A 23251-nucleotide genomic window follows, 5' to 3' on the forward strand; every position below is an offset into this window, starting at 1 on the left:
AATCCTCTCACTATGAAGGCCAACATGCCATTTGCCTTCTTCACCGCCTGCTGTACCTGCATGCCAACTTTCAATGACTGATCTGTCACCATTCAGATAGTATTCTGCCTTCCTTTTTTTGCCACTAAAGTGGATAAACTCACATTTATCCACATTATACTGCATCTGCCATGCATTTGCCCACTCACCTAACCAATCCAAGTCACCCTGCAGCCTCTTAGCATCCTCCTCACAGCTCACACTGCCATCTGTGTCATCTTCAAACTTGGAGATATTACATTTAATTCCTTCATCTAAATCATTAATGTATATTGTAAATGGCTGGGGTCCCAGCACTAAACCTTGCAGTACCCCACTAGTCACTGCCTGCCATTCTGAAAAGGACCTGTTTACTCCTACTCTTTGTTTCTTGTCTGCCAACCAGTTCTCTATCCACGTAAATACATTACCCCCAATGCCAAGTGCTTTAATTTTGCACACTAATCTCTTGTGTGGGACCTTGTCAAAAGCCTTTTGAAAGTCCAAATACACCACATCCACTGGTTCTCCCTTGTCCACTCTACTAGTTATATCCTCAAAAAATTCTGGAAGATTTGTCAAGCATGATTTCCCTTTCATAAATCCATGCTGACTTGGACTGATCCTATCACTGCTTTCCAAATGAGCTGCTATTACATCTTTAATAACTGATTCCAACATTTTCCCCACTACCAATGTCAGGCTAACCGGTCTATAATACTGTGTTTTCTCTCTCCCTCCTTTTTTAAAAAGTGCCGTTACATTAGCTACCCTCCAATCCACAGGAACTGATCCAGAGTCTATAGAATGTTGGAAAATGACCACCAATGCATCCACTATTTCTAGGGCTACTTCCTTAAGTACTCTGGGATGCAGACTATCAGGCCCAGGGTATTTATCGGCCTTCAATCCCATCAATTTCTAATCTAATCTTTTTCTCTTCACATATCTATAGAAGCTTTTGCAGTCAGTTTTTATGTTCCCTGCAAGCTTACTCTCATACTCTATTTTCCCCCTCCTAATTAAACCCTTTGTCCTCCTCTGCAGAATTCTAAATTTCTTCCAGACAATACTGGCCAAGCCAAACACCCTGCAAAGCCAAGAGCAAATTATTCCACATCTGATGGTTGAGAAGACAAGAAAGCCACCAAATCAACAGACTAAAATAAAGTCTGTAAAAAAAAGCACCTGATCTGGTTCGGGCAGAGAAAGAGAGGGAGGATACTCCTAGCCCAGAGAGTATAAAAGGCAGTGGCGGGATCAGGGTGGTCAATAAGTAGGCATAGAGAGCAAAGCAGGCTTTGAAGGTCTTCTTCAGAATGAACATGCTTATTGGAGTCAAATACTTAAAGACAGTGATGCAGCAGATCAGGAGTTAAAACTGCAAGTTGTACAGAAATTCTCCAGTGCCAATTAGATGTCAGAGGGACTTCTGATAACATTTTCCTCACTGCGAAAGTTTACAAAATAGAACCCAACTGCTTGAGGGCAATTCTTAAGAACATAATTAGTAGCAGCAGTAGGCCATTTGGCCCCTCGAGCCTGCTCCGCCATTCAATAAGATCATGGCTGATCTTCTATCTCAACTCCACCCATATCCCTCGATTCCCTTAATATCCAAAAATCTATCGCTCTCTGTCTTGAATATACTCAAAGTCTGAGCCGCCACAGCCCTTTGGGGTAGAGAATTCCAAAGATTCACCACCCTCCGAGTGAAGAAGTTTCTCCTCAATCCTAAATGGCCGACCCCTTATTCTGAAACTGTGACCCCTGGTTCTCGACTCCCCAGTCAAGGAAACATCCTCCCAGCTTCTAATCTGTCAAGCCCCTCAAGAATTTTGTATGTTTCAATGAAATCACCTCTCATTCTTGTAAACTCTAGAAAATATAGGCCCTAGTCTGCTCAATCGCACCTCACAGGACAATCCCCCCCATCCCAGCAACCAGTCTAGCAAGCCTTCTTTGCACTCCCTCTATGGCAAGTATATCCTTCCTTAGGTACAGAGACCAAAACTGTACACAACACTCCAGGTGCGGTCTCACCAGGGACTTTAATAATTGCAGTCAGACTTCTTTACTCTTATACTCCAATCACTTTGTAATAAAGGCCAATGTACCATTTGCTTTCCTAATTGCCTGATGTACCTGCATGTTAACTGTCTGTGATTTGTGTACAAGGACACCCAGGTCCCTCTGAACACCAACATTTCCTTGTCTCTCTCGTTTTAAAAAATATTCTGCTTATCTATTTTTCCTACGAAAGTGGTTAATTCTACATTTCTCAACAATGTATTCCATCTGCCACGTTCTTGCCCACTTAGCCTATCTATATCCCTTTGCTGTCTACAGCCTCTTTGCATGCTCCTCACAAATAACTTCCCCACCTAGCTTTGTATCGTCAGCAAACTTGGGTACATTGCTCTCGGTCCCCTCATCTAAGTCATTGATACAGGGCCCAAGTTTCGAGCCACGCCTAGAACGGCGCAGTCCCGACCTGACAGAGACACACTGGGGGGGGGGGGGGGGGGCATCCCAGCATGCTGTTGGAGTGCTCCCGGTGCTGCAGTCGGTAAGTAGAAAATGTTTTACTTATTGATTTAAAAAAAATAATAATTATTTCTTATTAATTGTTTTTGATTGATTTATTGGTTGATTTATTGATGGACCCACCTTCACAAGGAACTGGGGTTAACATTGCCCAAACTCAGTGCATGTAGGACTCTAACAGTGAGCGGATAGAGAAAACTTTTATTCCATCTGTCTGGACTGAATTGAAACCCAGATTCCCTTAGTATTTACTTTCCAACTTGCGTTTAATCGGTCATTTCGTGTCGATCAATTGAATTCAAGATTTTTAATATCAAACTCAATCTTAATTTAAAATTGCAAAGCAGCACAAGAAATTAACATAACTCAGCTATTTTCATTTGCTTATACATTCAAATGCTAAATGTAAATCACACCAAACCAGGAAAATTAACTCTGCATTCACACTGTTTACCAAAAGGTTTTGGCGTATGTTCTTCACTACAGCAAATTACCACAGACACTAGAGATGGGAATGAATATCTACTCCATGTTACAGTCACTACAGCTCTAACACTATCTGAAAACTTTCAATCAAATTTGAATCTTTTGATGGAACAAGCATGGAAAGGTCATTGACCCGAAACGTTAACTCTGTTTCTCTCTCCACAGAAGCTGCTTGACCCGTTGAATGTTTCCATCATTGTCTCTTTTTATTTAAAGGATAAAGCCTAGATTCAGCCCCTGTAGCTGCATGTAGAATCAGGAAAGAAAAATACGTGCTTTTATATAGCGCCTTTCACGACCACCAGTGGTCTCAAAGCACTTTACAGCCAATGAAGTACTTTTGGAGTGTAGTCACTGACGTAATGTAGCAAATGCATCAGCCAATGTGCACACAGCAAGCTCCCACAAACAGCAATGTGATAATGACCAGATAATCTGTTTTTGTTATGTTGATTGAGGGATAAATATTGGCCAGGACACCAGGATAACTCCCCGCTCGTCTTCGCAATAGTGCCATGGGATCTTTTACATCCATTTGAGAGAACAGATGGGGCCTCGGTTTAACGTCTCATCCGAAAGACGGCACCTCCGACAGTGCAGCACTCCCTCGGCACTGCACTGGAGCGCCAGCCTAGATTTTTGTATTCAAGTCCCTGGAGTGGGACTTGAACCCACAACCTTCTGACTCAGAGGCAAGTGTGCTACCCACTGAGCCACAGCTGAGCACAATATTCTGTTCCTAATATAATGTGGGTCTGCCCTCTGAGGTGGATATAAAAGATCCCACAACACTATTTCGAAGAGCAGGGGAGTTATCCCGGTATCCTGGCCAATATTTATCCCTCAGTCAGCATAACAAAAACAGATTATTGCTGTTTGTGGGAGCTTGCTGTGCGCAAGTCGGCTGATGCATTCCCACATTACAACAGTGACTACACTCAAAGTACTTAATTGGCTGTAAAGCACTTTGAGACATCCAGTGGTCGTGAAAGGCGCTATATAAATGCAAGTCTTTCTTTCTTTAATTGGAGTGAATGTAAACCGATTGTTGGACAACCTAACTCTGGAAATAGCAAGCTTATCTTCATTTTGGATTGGAAAACTGAGCTGCGGACAAAGCAAGAATTGTGTGATAGATTGGAAGATCATTTCCAGATCAGATTTAAATTATTCTGCAGCTGAGAAGCTGGGTTCCACCTGAAACATTTACTTGGCTTTCCCCTTCAGGAAGCATACCAACCCATTCTTCTTCCTCTTCTTCTTCTTCTTCTTCTGTATGGTAGTAGCAAAGCAAATCAAACATTAATATCCAAGTTGGATATCCAGGCCAAAGCTTCTGGTGTAACAGCGTGGATATCTTGAAGGCTGCCTGTGAATTTTCTCTGAGGGCAGTGCTCCATGATGTGTTCCAGGATCTGATTAGGAGCTCCACAGTCGCATGATGGGGATGCTTTAATCTTCCATCTATGCAGAAGGTGGCAGCATCTACCATGACCGGTTCTGAGGTGGTTGATGGTTGTCCACTGTTTGCGAGGAAGGTTTGATCCTATAGGTTGTACTGAGAGGTCCTCTATAAGGAATCTATTCCGAATGTCACATTTTTCCAAGCACTTCGCCATCGGTCATCAAGGCTGGGGAAAGATCACTGAAGGGCTTCGGCAATGGTCCAAATGGCCTTCTAGATTTGAGACGGGTTGATGGTAGGTTGTTCAAGTCAGTCTGGATAGACATGTCTTTGCTGGTGTAGCGGTTGTATTCTCTGGAGACTGCATATTCGCGGATTAGGTGTGGTGGTACGATGTTTGCAAGCACAGGCAGCCAAGGTGTCGATAAAAGCGTACTGGTGATAATTCTCATACTGGAACTCAGCTGATCAACCAACAGATTTGACATGCGGACTTGATAGCCATGCCGGACCCATTGTATATGTGTTACATTTTCAGCCTTTACTACTTTTTTTCTTCGATGCACCTCAGTTCTGACGTCTGGTTTGCAATGCAATCCATGTGACGGATGTGGTTACTGACGTGATGTGATGACAGCGCACTTTGCTTGCAAGCAAATTTGTTTTCGTACCCGCTTCTCCAGACCTCAAGGGGTTAATTGTGGCTGATGCATGGTTTCACGGGGAGCAGAGCCCCGCTGCAACTCACCAATAGCAAGCAGGAGTCGAAACCATGGCTGCTAGCTTGGCCTCTGCTGGACCTGGAGCATTGAGGCTCACCGCAGTACCTCTACTGTAACCCTGACAGCAACCAGCTAAGACAGAACCACCATGGGAGCCAAAGGGAAACTAGACACTTTTCTACCTGGCAGTCAATAAGGGGGAAAAGACCAAAACCATTACCTGTGGCAGCCAGCACAAACTCCTTTGCCCAGTGTATGTTTTACTTTCAAGTACTTGCAAGCTGGGAACATTGCTGCCATGCGAGATACCAAGACTCTAGACTTGCTATATCAGCTGCCCAGTTTAGTGTGCCACCTCACAGACCCTCCCATCTGCACTTGCCTGGTTTTGTGCATCCATATCCTGTCAAAAAAAATACCAGGGGAATGATAAATTGGCCACTTAATTTTTGTTATGGTTCATATTCATTTATAATATCTGCTACCTTTTTCCAGTGAGTTTTAACATATAAAAATCCCCAGCTTATTTTCCCTGAAAATAGTTAATTCTTCAAAAAAAAAGTCTGAACTTTCATTTTGCACTTCCCACTCAAAGCATGCGCACTCAATCCTGCTGAATCGACTGCTGTAACTGTTGTGCGTGCAAGAGGGTTATCTGAGGAGACTACAAAATGGCTGCAACAGTAGCTGCTTAGAGAGTGTTACACCTCATTATCAATATTTCAAGGCACACCAGAGATATCAGAATTACATAACCACTAACCAGTGCACAAGATAAAATAACATTTAGTAATTATAAACTGCCATTTGAGCAAACCAAAAATATACCACGCGAGAACACTTCTGCCACTACCTACCTTACAATGCACAAAGATAAGGCAAAATATCAACTAAACTCAATTTCTACCCCCCTCCCCATAAACACTAGCACAAAAGTAACTACAAAATGAAGGACCACCACACAAGACTGTACAGTATCAAAAGAACTTTGCCTGGGAGTGAGAAAAATGGTTCCACTCACTCATGCTAGTTAATAGTGGTTCTGACATTTAAGAACATAAGAAATAGGAGCAGAAGTAGGCCATTCAATAAGATCATGGCTGATCTGATCCGATCCTGGCCTCAACTCCACTTCCCTGCCCGCTCTCCATAATTCTTTACTCCCTTATCTATCTCCACTTTAAATATATTCAATGACCTAACCTCCACAACTCTCTGGGGTAGAGAATTCCACAGATTTACTACAGATTTGTACTGACTGTCTAATTATATTAGAACTTTAGATTTACTCAAGTTCAAATTATTTAAGATGCGTATCTGCATTTAAACTTTTGTTCTAAAAAATAAAATAAAAAAATGTAACTAGCTCACAAAATTAAGTGTTATGGATGCCAAGTTCACAAAGTATGTGCCGTGGTCAAAGACATGTAAAGCCACCAAACGCCTCAATCCAAACATCCTCAGGCATTCGGGTCATCGGTCATGGGGTCTTCAACCTTGCTGAGATCCGGCAGTGCATGCACAAGGAGAGAGGCAGAACCTTTGCTGCTGCTGGACCGTGGATAGTGGGGCACGAGAACAGCACTACTTTGTACTGTGCGTTCCTCAGCATAGTCATCTCTCGGTGTTAATCTATATTCAAGGATAAACAACAAATTAAATGCACAGTAATCAATCTCACGGACCCAAGACCACGTGTAGGCTTCAGGTGAAGCAGAATTAGAGGGCACAGTATAATTGAGGGGCATGCAGATGCAATTCAGTCCCATTTTAAAATCATAAATTGTCATTTTTAAATAATGCTTTGATTTGATATTATTCAGCATTACACTTGGCTCTGTTACTTAATTCAAATTATTGATCAATTTAAATTCATTTAATGCAAAATAAAACTGCTTCAAACGGTCAACAGCCTGTTTTATGATTGATATTGGCAACGCCTGCAACTGGCCAGTACGAACAAATTCCCATGTTTCCATGCACTGCACTAAAGCGACTCGGGGTGGAACTGATTTTATAATTTTTATTTGCAGACAAACAGCAAACAACATTAAGAGAAGCTGAGCCAGATCAATCCAGCTTGAAGTGCCTTTAATAGATATTCCCACAAGCTGTGCAATTCATTCCTGCGTAAAACATGAAACAGCAAAGCAAATCATTTCAAATTGATTCTTGCAGCCGAACGCCTGTTAATAACCGCAACTGAGTGTAAACACACGAGCATAAATGGGAAGTAAATTTGGAAAGTAACATTTGATCCATAAAGAAAGACTTGCATTTATATAGCGCCTTTCATGACCACCAGACGTCTCAAAGTGCTTTACAGCCAATTAAGTACTTTTGGAGTATAGTCACTGTTGTAATGTGGGAAATGTGGCAGCCAATTTGCACACAGCAAGCTCCCACAAACAGCAATGTGATAATGACCAGATAATCTGTTTTTGCTATGTTGATTAGGGGATAAATATTGGCCAGGACACCGGCAATAACTCCCCTGTTCTTCTTCGAAATAGTGCTATGGGATCTTTTACATACATTTGAGAGAGCAGACAGGTTTAACGTCTCATCCGAAAGACGGCACCTCTGACAGTGCAGCACTCCCTCAGCACTGCACTGGCGTGTCAGCCTAGATTTGTGTTTGCTCAAAGTCCCTAGAGTGGAACTTGAACCCACAATCTTCTGACTCAGAGGCAAGAGTGCTACCCACTGAGCCACAGCTGACACTGATAAGGTTGAGTGCTCACTATGGCAATAATTAAAAATGAATTCTACTGTACTTTGCACACTCGGCAGTCATCACTACATTAAGCAGCAAACCATTTGTTGCTTACCGTCCATCCGGGACACGCTGCAGGCCTTCCGACTGGTTGCTGATCCTGCCGGATACGCTTCCCACTTTGCTCCTTCTCTCTGGCGGGTCAGCCGGCACCGCCTGTCCCGATAAGCTGAGCGAAGCCTGTTCTCCAGCGGAGGCATTCATTGCAGAAGGGACGTCGGGGAGAAGAACATCATGCTCATCGATTTCAAGAAAAGGTTTTGCCTCTGAAAATGTCCCCTGGCTGAAGGATTCGTGATTTGTTGCAGGCAAGGTGGAGGTCCCATGGTTTGCCATGCCTGTTGTGGATGTCCCCATGGATTTGGAGATTACCCGGAGTTTGTGGGAACTCGATTTGTGCTTCTTCTTGTGCTGGACTTTAGAATTGTGCTTCAGGAAAAACTCACACGACTCCTGCAGTACTCTCCGACTCTCAGTTATAGGGCTAAGGGGACGGGAAGGGGACAATATTCAGAAAAAAATGATTGCCATATCACTGAAATTGCTTAAAAAAAATTAATCTTTTAATATTGGAGGTGGCCATGATGATTATGGCGTTGGACTAGCAATCCCGAAGTCACGATCCAAATTCCACCATGTCGTGTTGTGAAACGGAATTCAATAAATCTAATTATTTGTGGGATAGCCACAGAAAAGGTGACCATGAAAGCTGCTGGATTGTTAAAGTGCATTACTGAATTTTTCTTTAAACAGTCGTCAAATTGTCCCGAGTTCAATTGCTACAGAAGGCCAAAAAGTCAGTGCCCTTTTGAAACTGATGTGAGCTCAAAGGCAGCCTGGTGGGAATCTCCTCCACATGGGGAACACCTGAGAAGAACATAGAACTTAAGAAATAGGAGCAGGAGTAGACTATGGCCCCTCGAGCCTGCTCCGCCATTTAATAAGACTGGACTCTGCTTGTGGAGGCCAGTGTCCAATCCCACCATTGCTACTCTCAATATCCACCTCCACACTGCAGCAGAGCAGCTAAAATCCCCCCTCCCCAACCCTATTCCCCCTCCTCGCACAACGTAAGCACTTTCAGTGAAGAGATTAAAAGCTGGTCTTACTCTCGCTTGCGGGCACTGTGAAAGAAATTGGCCCATTCAGAGCAGGTCTTCCGGCTGCCAACCCAGAACACTGCCGGTATTCCGACAATTAGTGTCATCAGATATTTCATCATGAAAAGAGACAAGTCAGGCCGGGTCAGAATATTTCCCTAAAAGCAAAACACAATCAGAAAACAATTACTGCATTTAAATATTCCAAGAATGACCAGCAAGCCAATTAAACCGGCTGTGCCACAGCACCAACAGTTTACCAAGATACATGGCACCAGTTTTACCCAGGATTACAGACTGCAGTTCGTCAGTAGGAAGAATCCTCTGAACAGTACAATTAATGACACAACAGTACAATTATAGCTCCAACTACAGACTGCAGATATCAGCCACTGGGTTCTTCTAAACACCTGCCGTAACTTCGACAGAAACCTCGGAGAAACTGCGTAACCAGCTGTTTATGCCCTAGCTGCGGGGGTTTCCTTGGGATGTGTGACTAAGTTAAAGGCGCTATATAAATGCAAGTTGCCATTTCCGTCAAAGTAATGGCAGGTGATCGCAGAGCACCCCTCACTGCCTTCCCGCCTTCACGGAAATTCCAGCCCCGGGTCTCTATGGCAGCAGCAAGCAAGCAAACATGTTGACAAAATGTCAAGGATTTAAATACAGAAGATGTATAAAGGTTAAAACACAGCTCAGTTATAGTAATGAAACTATCATTCCAAAAGAGTGAGCCTAAGCACTCTTAGTTTTCCAAGGGGGTCTGAAACTCACTGCTTGAAAGGCAGAAACCCTCACCACATTTTAAAAATACCTGGATATGCACTTGAAGTGCTGTAACCTACAGGGCTACAAACCAAGAGCTGGAAAGTGGGATTAGGCTGGATAGCTCTTTGTCGGCCGGCGCGGACATGATGGGGTGAAATGGCCTCCTTCCGTGCCTTAAATTTCTATGATTCTATGATTCTCTCCCCCTCGTTTCCGGAAGGGAATGATTCGCGCTGACATATGGTTATGGCAAGTGAGCCCGCAAGATTTTACACTCGATGCAAGTTGCTGCCCGAGCACCGCAATGTTGGACAACTGGTGACAGTGCCCCAAGTATAGCCCCCACAGGTCCAGCAGCAATCCAGCACCTAGGGTTAAGCGATCAATTTTTCCCACACATGACAAAGTTGGACGACGAGATGGTTGACAAGCTATTTGGCTGTGGAGAGCATCACGGTTGAGCCCAATGCCAACTTCGCCCGACAGACAAACCTGAGCACTTTTCAGCACTAGATTTGAGACCGGGATGCCGATCATTTCTCCTCCTGGCCCCAGGGAGGCCGAGGCCAATTCTAACATCCTGGCCCGTGTCCCCAGCCCCGGTCAGTTAACTCACACAGACCATGGATCAAGCCAAGGACCTTATGGTGTTACCAGATTAGTACCACGTCACATGGTACCTCTGTCTACAAAGCTATCAGAATGGTAACACTGCAGAATGGCTGTGCCTTCGTATTTCAAATAGGCAAAGCTTAACTGAGACCAAACACTTAATTTCCAAAAGTCTATACAACTATATTAGAACATCAGCATTATTAACAGAGCTGCAATTGCATGGGAATGGTAGCACAGTGGTTATGTTACTGAACTAGAAATCCAGAGGCTGATTAATCCGAAGATGTGAGTTCAACTCCCACCACACCAACTGGTGAATTTAAGTTTGGTTAATTAAATAAAATCTGGAATTAAAAAAAAGCTAGTAATGATGACCATGAAACTATTGGATTGTTGTAAAAATCCATCTGGTTCGCTAATGTCCTTTAGGGAAGGAAATTTTCCGTCCTTACCCGGTCTATCCTATATGTGACTCCAGACCCACAGAAATGTGGTTGACTCTTAACTGCCCTCTGAAAAAGCCTAGCTGAAAAATCCACTCAGTTGTCAAGGTGGCGGCTCACCACCTCCTTCTCAAGGGCAATTAGGGATGGACAATAAATGCTGGCTTTGCCATCGACGCCCACATCCCATGAATGAATTAAAAATAAAATTTGGCTTTCCGCTGCTTGAACAGCCTCAGGGAAAATAAAACAAAGCAGAATTCTGTGTAATTAAATTCATAATATTATAAACGTTAATTAATGCAAAAGTGAAATGCATGTTGTTTAATAGAAGTTTAAATTGTGAACTATTACTTGGAGCAATTACTGAAGTGTAGCCCTGTATTTACCCGGAAAATCTGGATGTGCAAACACACTGTTACTGTTAAAAACAAAATTGCACTTAATAAACAATATTTAATATAACCAACTGATACTTATTTTAAAAATGTGATCACAAATGCAAATAATACTTTTTAATCACAAATGCAAATCATATTTTTAAAGTATGCCTAGTGTATATCCACATAATGTACAATTGTGCAAAAATGCTAATTTGTGCTGCCCCCGCAACCATTTCTAAACAGCTGAGGAAACGTTAAAAAGGAAAATATTTCCATTTCCAGTATGTTATGCACAGAGTTAGCAAAATCAGGATGAGCTTGCATTTGAAGGTCAAGATTCAATTAATGATCATGAATGAAAAGTGGATCACAGCTGTTTGGACTCCATGTTACGTCATGGTACTTGGGAGCAAAACAAATTCATCAAGTGCTCTGGCAGTATGAAGCAAACCACTCTCCTGAGGCTGACTGTAGATAGTACCCTACCCCTCTACTGAGGGTGTGCTGGGCTAATTTAACACCCGTTACACAGGATTACATAGGATATATGGCACTGAAACATGCCATTCGGCCTAACCAGTCCATGCCGGAGTTTATGCTCCACTTGAGCTTCCTCCCGTCTTTCGTCATCTAAATCTATCACCATAACACACTATTCCCTTATCCCTCATATGGTTGTCTAACCTCCCCTTATCCCCTATGCATCTATACTATTCACTTCAACCACTCCCTGTGGTAGCAAGTTCCATATTCTCACCACTCTTTGGGTAAAGAAGTTTCTTCTGAATTCCCTTTTGGATTTCTTGGTGACTATCTTATATTGATGGCCTCTAGTTATGCTCTTCCCCACAAGTGGAAACATTCTCTCTGTTTCCACTCTTATCAAAACCTTTCATAATTTTAAAGACCTCAATTAGGTCACCCCTTGGCTTTCTTTTTTCAAGAGAAAAGAGACCCAGTATGTTGATCCTTTCCTGATATGTATACCCTCGCATATCTGGTATCATCCTTGTAAATCTTCTCTGCACACTCTCCAGTGCCTCTATATCCTTTTTATAATATAGCGACCAGAACTGCACGCAGTACGCAGAGTGTGGTCTAACCAAGGTTCAATACAAGTTTAGCATAACTTCACAACTTTTCAATTCTGTTCTTTTGCAAACAAAAATAGCTACTCAAAGAATAAACATTCCTGACCCATAAACTATCGGGGCAAGTCAAGTAATCCAAAACCATCACATATTTCAAGCTGCCAACGCACCATAAATAGAATATGCAACACTGTGATGTTGAGACGGAGCTTGCCTGCATTTCCCAATACCTCCCCCTGCATGTTCATTTCAACAAGTCCTTAAGAAAATTGTCCGTAAACCTCTTTATGGATTTGTTTCAACTGACTGGCCAGAAGGTGGCGGGACTGTGACTATGCCACTGATTACTGCCCACCTAGTTACTACCTTAAAACTCTTCCATCCAGCTCAGAAAGGGACACCTCAGTTCACTGTGAACACTAAAATGGAATTAATGAGTAGTAATAGGGTACACTGAATTACGAGCATTTAAAATATAGAAAACATTCTGAAATATACATTTTTTGAATGTACCTGATTGGGGCAGGGGATGGGATAATCCTGACAGTAATCATGCACCCACGTAGTTTCCCAAGTTGTCCGTAGAGCCTGTTCATAAAAATAGCATCCCAGGAGCCCGACCAAAGGCACCAAGTACAGGCCGCTAAAAACCCCGATTCGAATCATAAATTTCTTCAGCTTCTCCTGGTTTCTTCCGTCGTGTTGGATCACCTGCCGTACATGATTCAAGGAAATAATTCCTGCCAACAGAAGGGACAATCCCACCACCACACAGAGGCATAGGGGTGTCAGGATAAAATAACGCAAGACATGCAAGTCGTACAGCCCGACAAAGCACACACCACTGATGTTATCGCCTTCCACCTTGTTCATGGCGAGCAGCATGATCGTGAATATCCCGGGTATTCCCCAGGCCACCGAGTGGTACCACAGCGCTTTCTGTTCAATGGCTTCACAACTCCACTTCAGTCCTGCTGCCAGGAACCAGGTTATGGTCAGGATTACCCACCACACAGTTCCTGCCATGGTAAAGAAATACAGCAACATGAAAAGGATGGTGCACCCCTTGTTCTGCGCCCCTATGACAACGGTTTCCATGGTGCCCAGTTTCTCATCAGCCTTGTTGCAAACTATGTTATTGCCAGCAACAAAACCCACAAAGTACATCAGAGAGACGACGCTATAGCATACCGCGTAGAAAATGATAGGACGCTCGGGATACCGAAACCGTCTAACATCGATGAGGAAAGTCAGGAACGTAAAGAGAGTTGCACACAGGCAAAAGATGGAAACGACTCCAATGAAACATTTGGCAAAGTTGAGTTCATCTTCTTTGAAGTACATGTTGGGACATGGCGGCAAACAATCACCCACACCAAGAAATGAACTGCCGTGCCCAGCAGGGGTCTTCAGGGGTCGTGGGCACCAGAATCCATAATCCTTCACCACCGTCTGTGAAGTCTTCTCTGTAATTGATCTCAAAGTTGGAGCTACTGCTGAAGAGTGTTGACCATCACCACAATCTTCTAACCTTGAAATAAAAATTCACATCAAACTCCTCTTTTAAAAAAAAATAATCAGATTAAAACTCAAATAATGCCCATTTTATCACAGCGGAGTTTTCACACACTCTTCCATTCTGCATTTATTTCAGTTATTTCTCACATTCACGATTCCTACTGAGAAGATGAGAACCCAGCTTGCTACCCGTCATTTACTTTTAGTGCTTTATACTCATCGAACGCCCCAAACTGACTGATTTTACAACAAATTCTCCTCGAAGCCTCCCCTGGTCAGAAAGGCTGACAATGGAAATGGACCAGGATAAAGCCAGGTCTTACTATTCCTCGGTGGAGCACACTGCAACTCTTGACCACCACCACAACAGTTTCAACACCGCTCTTTCAAGTCTATAATATATCGCAAATTAGTCCAAATTAAACATAAACGGAACCTTTAATTTAGTGAAGCATCCCAAGGAACATTCCAAAAAAAGATGAAGTGACTGAAAGAGCATTTGAACAAATAGCGTTTGAAAAAAGTTTTGAATGCAATGAAAGATGGTATCAAAACTAGGGGTGTGGCAGAACGTGGAAGGGAATTTCGGAGTGCAGAACCAAGACAGCTGAAGGCTCAGTGGAAGGACAGGGCACTGGACAGAAATCCGCACTCCGATGAATGGAGCGGTGTGCTGAAAGGCTGGGCTGCAGGAGGCTGCATATGTAGGGTACCCCAAGGTTGTGGAAGAAATTAATTTCAAAAGTCCACATCCTGGTTTTCTATTAGCTGGCAGATGAGCAGTAGACGTTGGCAAGGACAATTGGAACTAAGCATTAGAAGGGTATGGCTGGCAGAGTTTTGGATAGAATGGAGTTCAGGAGGCCAGCCCAAAGGGCACTGAAAAGGTTGAACCTGGAGGTGACAGTGTGGATGACGGTTTCTGAGGGATGAGCTGAAGATGGAGGCAGATGATATTTCAGAGTGGAAATAGGTAGTTTGGAGATGAACTGGATGTGGGGTTGGAAGCTCAGCTGAGGATCAAGCAGAACACCAAATTTGTGCACTTACATTAAAACAAAGCTGTAACTTTATAAACCCCAAAACAGAAAATGCACACCAGGCCAAACGATATCTAAGAGCAGAAAATTTAACATACCCGCAGTGACCTTCCATCAGAGTTTTGGATCTGGTTTGTTTTGTACTTCCAACATTCACACTTTTCTTTTTATCCTGTAAATTTTTCATTTTGTTTGCTCACACTTTACTGCCAAACAGCTTCCATTGTAAAAATTTACTTTATTTTCTCTCTCCAATGAGGAGAGAGACGACTGCCATGCAATCTCGGTCAGGTACCGGATCTTACCGATCACAATGCAGCTCCTCGGGCCATGTGATCCCAAATGTCTCGATGAGTTTTTCACAGTCCCGAAGAACTTCTTCACAGAGCTTTTTGCAGGCTGGGACAATCTGATGTTTTTCTGTACAGGCTGGCACAAACGCACTGCACAGAAACATTTTCACATCCGGTGAGCAAAGCAGATTTATAAGCGGAAGAAAAGGCTGCAAGAGGAGAAAACAACATTGTTACAGTTATGGTCTATGCTATTTGACACACAATTTCAGCTTGTTTCCCAGGAACACAATAGGAGCAGGAGTAGGCCATTCGGCCCCCCGAGCCTGCTCCGCCATTCAATAAGATCATGGCGGTTCATCGACCTCAACTCCACTTTCCCACTTGTTCCCCATATCCCTCCATTACCCCTGGCGTCCAAAAATCTATCGCTCTCAGCCTCAAATATACTCAACGACTCAGCATCCACAGCTCTCTGGGGCAGAGAATTCCAAAGATTCACAACCCTTAGTGAAGAAATTCCTCCTCATCTCAGTCTTAAATGGCCGACCCCTTATCCGGAAATATGCCCCCGAGTTCTAGACTCTCCAGCCAGAGAAAACAACCTCTTCATCTACCCTGTCAATACCCCTCAGTATCTCATGCTTCAATGAGATCACCTCTCATTCTTCTAAACTCCAGGAAGTCTAGGCCCAATCTACTCAATCTCTCCACATAGGACAACTCCTCTCAGCCCAGGAATCAATCTATTGGATAGTATCACATTCTTCATAACAACATAATTTGGAAATACTTAAAAGGGAATGAAGAGAATACAGGATGATCTCTGCTGTATGGTACTGGATTATTGGGACACAGGCCAATTGCCAACTTTAGTTTCCCCTCTTTGGCACCTTCCACACTACACAACATTATTCTGGCTAATATTTCGGAAGGGAAAAGACTCGGATTTATATAGCACCTTTCATGATCACCGGACATCTCAAAGCGTTTTACAGCCAAGGAAGTACTTTTGAAGTGTAGTCGCTGTTGTAATGGGTGAACCGTGGCACCCAATTTGCGCACAGCAAGCTCCCACAAACAACAATGTGATAATGACCAGATAATATGTTTTAGTGACTTTGATTGAGGGATAAATATTGGCCAGGACACCGGGGAGAGCTCCCCTGCTCTTCTTCAAAATAATGCCAGGGGACCGTTTATGCCTACCTCAGTTTAACGTCTCATCCGAAAGATAGTATCTCCGACAGTGCTGCGCTCCCTCAGCACTGCATTGAAGTGTCAGCCTAGATTTTTATGCTCAAGTTCCTGGAGCGGGACTTCAACCCACGACCATCTGACTCGGAGATGGGTGTGCGATCCACTAACTGCACTTCAAAAAGTATTTCATTGGCTGTAAAGTGCTTTGAGACATCTGATGGTTGTGAAAGGCGCTTTATAAATGCAATCTTTCTTTTTTTTCTTTTCATGGATGAATTCTGTCTTCCAGAACATATGCTTTAAAATTGTCCAATGCGAACCATGCTCAAGTCTTTCTTCTGAACTACAGTTTTAAGCTCAGAATCTTTTTTTATTCATTCACCGGACGTGGGCGATGCTGGGGAGGCCAGCATTTATTACCCATCCCTAATTGCCCTCGAGAACGTGGTGTGGAGCCGCCGCCTTGAACCGCTGCAATCCGTTGGTGAAGGTACTCATAAGAACATAAGAATTAGGAACAGGAGTAGGCCATCTAGCCCCTCGAGCCTGCTCCACCATTCAATAAGATCATGGCTGATCTGATCGTGGACTCAGCTCCACTTACCCGCCCTCTCCCCGTAACCCTTAATTCCCTTATTGGTTAAAAATCTATCTATCTGTGACTTGAATACATTCAATGAGCTAGCCTCAACTGCTTCCTTGGGCAGAGAATTCCACAGATTCACAACCCTCTGGGAGAAGAAATTCCTTCTCAACTCGGTTTTAAATTGGCTCCCCCGTATTTTGAGGCTGTGCCCCCTAGTTCTAGTCTCCCCTACCAATGGAAACAATCTCTCCGCCTCTATCTTGTCTATCCCTTTCATTATTTTAAATGTTTCTATAAGATCACCCCTCATCCTTCTGAACTCCAACGAGTAAAGACCCAGTCTACTCAATCTATCATCATAAGGTAACCCCCTCATCTCCGGAATCAGCCTAGTGAATCGTCTCTGTACCCTCTCATCATCATCATAGGTAGTCCCTTGGAATCGAGGAAGACTTGTTCCACTCTTAAAATGAGTCCTTAGGTAGCTGAACAGTTCAATACAAGAATTACAGTCTCTGTTACAGGTGGGACAGATAATCGTTGGGGGAAAGGGTGGGTGGGACTGGTTTGCCGCACATTCTTTCCGCTGCCTGCGCTTGATTTCTGCATGCTCTCGGCGATGAGACTTGAGGTGCTCAAAAGAGAGTTACCCAACAGCACTGTGGGAACTCCCTTTTTTGCTTTTTCCCCCCATCAATCGCTTGTCTCAGAGAGCTTTGGAGGCTGGGTCATTGAATATATTTAAGGTGGAGATAGACAGATTTTTGAAGGATAAGTGAGTGAAGGGTTATGGGGAGCGGGCAGGGAAGTGGAGCTGAGGCCAAGATCAGATCAGTCATGATCTTATTGAATGGCGGAGCAGGCTCGAAGGGCCGTGTGGCCTACTCCTGCTCCTATTTCTTATGTTCTCCCCAATTTGCCTCCAATATTGATCACCCCTTACCCAAACTATAATTCACTGCAGTATCCATGAGGAACTCCCTATTTACCACTTCTCTTGAGATGGGGGTTGATGGCTGTTACTAAATACAATTTGGTTGCCTTTTAACATTTTTACCCCAAGTTTCTTGGGTCATCTCCACCTCTGCTGTTACTCGATCACCTTATCAATAATATCGCCACTCCTCTGCTCAGTGAGCCAATGTCAGTTTTGGACCGCGACGGCCCTGTTTATGCCATGCAGAGGGGGTTAAAATGTGCTGTTCTTGGAGCATTTATTGGAGAAGCTGGGAAAGCTGAGCAGAGTCAACACACACACATTTCCTGCAGCATTGCAGAAAGGGCGAAAAGCAGTGTAGTCTTCAGGTGAAGCCGGGTTTGAGGGTGGGATAATTCAACCAGGGTGCGCAGGCAATTCAGTTCCAATTTTAAAGGCGTAAATTATCATTATTTTTATATACTTTGATCATATTATTTATAATTTAATAAGAAATCTTATGGCAATTTGGGAAGCAGAGGCATAGAGTTGGCTAGAGCAGAAACATTTCTCTGCAGTATAGGCGGAAGTGCCAGGAGACACAACCACTGGCAGGAATGTGCAATTACTGCATGTTGAGTTCATACAGGCAGCTCCATTACAACTGTGGGCACAGGAATTTCCAATGGAAAAAGCTACAACAAAACAGAGCAAAAACATTACAAGAAATAAGGCTTTGTTCAGCAATCACTACTTGTATTTAATGCAGTAAAATGTCCCAGGGAAAGGGCTCAATTTTCCCCAAAGCATTTTTTTGGCGTAGTTCAAGAGTTACGCCCGTGTTTTCGGGCCCCAAGTACGCCAAAAAAAAAATTTGCTAAGTTTCCCCGTTGAATTTCTTCATTTTGGCCTGGCATAACCTGTGCTTTAGTTTTGGGAGTGGAGCCTTGATCTGCGCCCAAAAGATCGGATTGCCATGATAACCAGGGACACAATGCAAGCTGAGGCTGCAAAGTGAAACATACAGCCAGCTCCCAACACATTAAAACACATCGTATCAATTTAAAAACACATTAAAATATATTGCAGCAACTTACCTCCAATTATTAAAGCCGGTCCCACTACCCGCCCCTAGCCCTGGCTGAAGCGCTTGCCGATTTGCTTGCCTAGCCCACACCAGCACCCTGCCCCCCTCCCCCCCCTCAGCCCAGAGTGCCCCGCACCTAACTACACCTGAAAGGCTTCCCCCCCACTCTCCCTCTCCGCCCCCCCACCTCTCTCTTTCCACACCCCCACCCCCGCCCACCTCTCTCTCCCCTCCCCCATCACTTCTCTCTTACCTCTCCTGCTGCTGCTGTCGGGGCATCTGCTGCACTTACCTGCACCGATTTCCTTACCTGTGCCGATTTCTTTAATTCTCCAGAAGGTTTTTCTGCAAAGGCCACATATGCTGGCCTAAGCAGAACTGGAGTAACTCAGCTGGCCAAACTTGCCTAAATGGCCAGAATTGGAGCGGGTGGCAGGTTACGCCCCCTTTGGCTGAAAAAAAGTGTACCCAAAAATATTGTAACCATCAAGCTGGTGCAAATTGATTGGGGAAACCGTGTTTTTTTTTTAAAAAACTTGGGCCAAAAAAAAGCAGCCTGCTCCAAAAAAACGGCGCAAATCACTGGGAAAAATTGAGCCCATTATTCTGTGATGAGAGCCCTTGGTTTGTGTGACCAAGTCAAGTCAAACTCTGGTTTTATTACCATGGAATTGTGGGATTTTTACTCATGTTTTATTCCAGCCATTTCTCTGAAAACATGTAGCTTTGCTCATGGTCTATTCTTCTCTAAGATTATTATGGATTAGTTGGTTTTTTTAAAGAATACTTGCTTTACTATCTTATAATCATCACTATCTTATAATCACCAATAATGGATTTATAATCGTGTGTAAGAATTAAATGTAGAAGTTTGTAATCATCAATTGTATGCAATGGTAACCTGAATTATGTACGACATGTAACCCTTTTGCTTATAATTAAAGGTCTGAGTAAGCTGTAACCAGACAGACTGGGGTGAGAAAAGGATTGCTATAGTCGAACAGGGAGGCTGTGGGTGAAAGTTGGATATGAGCTAATAGTAAGGATGAGACACAGAGTACAGTTAGCCTGAGATCCAAGGTTAGGTGCAGTTACCATTGTGCTGGAATGTTATAACATCCGCAGTGAATTAAAAAAAACAAGGGCCAACAGCTATGGAGACATATTTCCTTTTGTTTTGCCATAGATGTGAGTCTTGATGGTTAACAACAGATGATGCAAGAGTGTCACAAGACTAGAAACCTGAGTAAGCCCAGGGTGCTACGAATGTACAGACTTTATGATTGGATTTTGGGTTTGGATGTCAGCCAGTGATTGGTCAGGAGGACTCCATAGGATTTGAATGAGTGTAAGGCTACACGAAGGGAGTCTTAACAGCCACAAAGTGTAGAAGATTTCAGGGAGCATCAAGGAGACACAGAGGAGACGGAGAGAGAGAGAGAGAGAGAAAGAGAGAGAGAGAGAGAGAGAGAGAGGGAGGGAGAAAGAGAGACAAGAGACATGGGGTGCAAACTGCTCACAGTTGCAGCTTCTACCCAGAGTACAAATGACAATGTAAGCCTCAATTATTCTCTGTAAACTGCTGCTCGAATACTGCAATGTATTAAGTCTTGCTTGTGCTGAATAAAGTTAAATCACTGTCCCCAATACAGATCAACCTCGAATCATTTGGAAGCAGGGTCCCTCTGGAATCTTATACCTCAAGTTGTATAAACATCAATTACCTTTCCATTATCTGTATTCATAAATTGAAGACTAGCACAAGCCATCGTCACTCCCTGAATTGCAGGGTTTTTGCTAAAAATGAAATTCAATTTAAAACGTATCCAAAAATCTCACCAGTAAAATCAAGATGTTTCACAATTCTTATCATTAGTAGAAATGTTCTTTAAAGAAAGCTAATGGATATCACAGTTACAGTTTAACTGGTCATGCAAGACACAAAACGGAAACTCAAATAATATATCTGCTGTTATTCACCCAAACTCTTTCACTGAAAGCTCTGTTCTGTGAGACTCGCTGCCACATTCTTATTCGCATTCTTTTGTGAAAAGTGAAACATTAACTACTGCATCACGTGTGGAAAGATTTGATAACCATCACTGTGCCACCAGGGGTAGAGCTGGCATTCCATCCATCCTTCCCGTACAGCTCGGAGGAAAAGATGCATTGTCCACAACCATCAACCTGCCACTCCCAGCTCACTAATCACGCAGTGCAGCACAACTTTAAAAATAAATACACTCTCAATTATTAACCTCAACAAAGAGAACTATTTTTAAAACCTTCAGTGAAAACATTGCATGTCCTACTTAAATACAGTATAGATTAAATAACAGGTATCTTTGTAATATATACTCCAAATAATACTATCACCGTATAACTTGTCTTGTGATGTGGTATCTTGTTACGAATACATGCCCTTGCAAACCTCAGTATGCCTGCTGTGGCTTGTGAATATGTGCTTGAAGTGATAATTTTACCCCAGTGAGAAAGAGCATTTGAATACAGTTTCAAAAAGTACATAATTTTAAAAGAAAAAATATGTAATTTATTTTCTGGAAATTTCAAAGTTGATTTAAATTTCCGCGTTTAGATGGGATCTCAAATTCGTTTTTTCTGGATAACAGGACCCCGATGATACATGCCAGGGGTCCACAACTTTGGCTTAGAAAGGGATAATCAGAACTCAAAAGTACAAGATTGACCTTGATTTTTCATGTACTGTTCAAGAAACTGTAATTCTACACAATGCGACAGTTCAAAAGCCATTTCTTCCTAATTTACTCTTCCCAATGAAGATTAAAATAGGCCATCAGGTGCTGATAATGAGCGTTTGAAAGAAAAGTGACGTGTCTGAGATTTTATTCGGAGAATGATAAAAATCACGGAGGTGCAGTGCTGCGATGGGAGAAACTAAAAACTGCATCTGGCATCAAATCAACTGGATTATCCTGCGCGCTGAACATTGGTGCAGAGCCCAGCGCAAGCACCTTCAATGAGACTTAAGCTGTTGGAGAAAAACACTCGTATAATCTGCATGCTATAACAAACTGCTTCTCCCAAAAAAGGCCATTTGTGCTACATTGCACATATCTCGCAGCAATTGTTAAGCATTTAATTTCACACACAATATGAAAGGGTTGGCCTCGGCATGAAAAAATAGTTTCACGCTTGAAGTAGTTCAATTTAGCCAGGAGTGTTTCTAATAAAAATATAAGAAATAGGAACAGGAGTAGGCCATACGGCCCCTCGAGCCTGCTCCACCATTCAATAAGTTCATGGCTGATCTGATCATGGACTCAGCTCTACTTCCCTGTCCGCTCCCCATAACCCCTTGTCGTTTAAGAAACTGTCTATTTCTGTCTTAAATTTATTCAATGCCCCAGCTTCCACAGCTCTCCGAGGCAGCGAATTCCACAGATTTACAACCCTCAGAGAAAAGATTTCTCCTCGTCTCAGTTTTAAATGGGCGGCCCCTTATTCTAAGATCATGCCCTCCAGTTCTAGTCTTCCCCATCAGTGGAAACATTCTCTCTGCATTCACCTTGTCAACCCCCTCATATGGGCCCAAGTTTTGGCTGGGGTTGCTCCTATTTTTTTGGAGCAACTAGTTTAGTTTGGAGTATCTTAGAAATCGCAATTCTCGACATTTAGTTTGCTCCAGTTCTAGTGAGTTAGTTTAGTTTAGTTTTTAGTTCAGTTTTTTTTCCAAAGGGGGGCGTTACCAGCCACTTATGACTGTTTTGCAAGTTTAGGCAGCGAAAAGTTACTCCAAACTAACTTAGAATGGAGTAAGTGTCGACTTTTGTACGCTCATAAAAACCTTGCATACACTTTAGAAATTAGGCGCCGGTAGCCAGAAATGGGGCGGTGGGGGCGGGGGAGGGAAGTTAGGGGATTTTCCAAAGCATTAAACACTTCATTTTTACCAATAAAGAGCCAACATCAATAATAAATTATAAATAAATCAATAAATCAACCAATAAATCAATCAAAAAACCCCAAAATAAAAATAAAAATAAAAAAATAACTCAATAAATTAAAAATTAAAAAAAGTTTCCACTCACCTAGTGCAGCACCTATCCGTTCCGGAGCACCGGGAGCCCTCCAACAGCCTGCCAAAGAGCTGGTCGGGCGGAGCCCGCCACTGGGGAGGAGTTCAGGCAGGGCCCGCCCCCCCGGGGAGGTGTTCGGGCGGGGCCCGCCCCCCCCGGGGAGGTGTTCGGGCAGGGCTCGCCGCCGAAGGTGCTGGTC

General features: G+C 43.2%; 1 protein-coding gene across 1 annotated transcript in view; it reads right to left on the reverse strand.

The window, feature by feature from the left end:
• Positions 1–6546: 6546 nt before the first annotated feature.
• The window catches only part of LOC139249324 (frizzled-6-like), a 57265-nt gene continuing 40560 nt past the window's right edge, over positions 6547–23251 (reverse strand). The window contains 7 exon segments of the mRNA XM_070872339.1: positions 6547–6810; positions 8010–8326; positions 8328–8370; positions 8406–8438; positions 9064–9212; positions 12868–13885; positions 15218–15414. Coding sequence (XP_070728440.1) covers positions 6639–6810; positions 8010–8326; positions 8328–8370; positions 8406–8438; positions 9064–9212; positions 12868–13885; positions 15218–15414 — 1929 coding nt within the window. The 3' untranslated portion in view covers positions 6547–6638.

Source organism: Pristiophorus japonicus, chromosome 1 (assembly GCF_044704955.1).
Source record: "Pristiophorus japonicus isolate sPriJap1 chromosome 1, sPriJap1.hap1, whole genome shotgun sequence".
Taxonomy (NCBI): Eukaryota; Metazoa; Chordata; class Chondrichthyes; family Pristiophoridae; genus Pristiophorus; species Pristiophorus japonicus.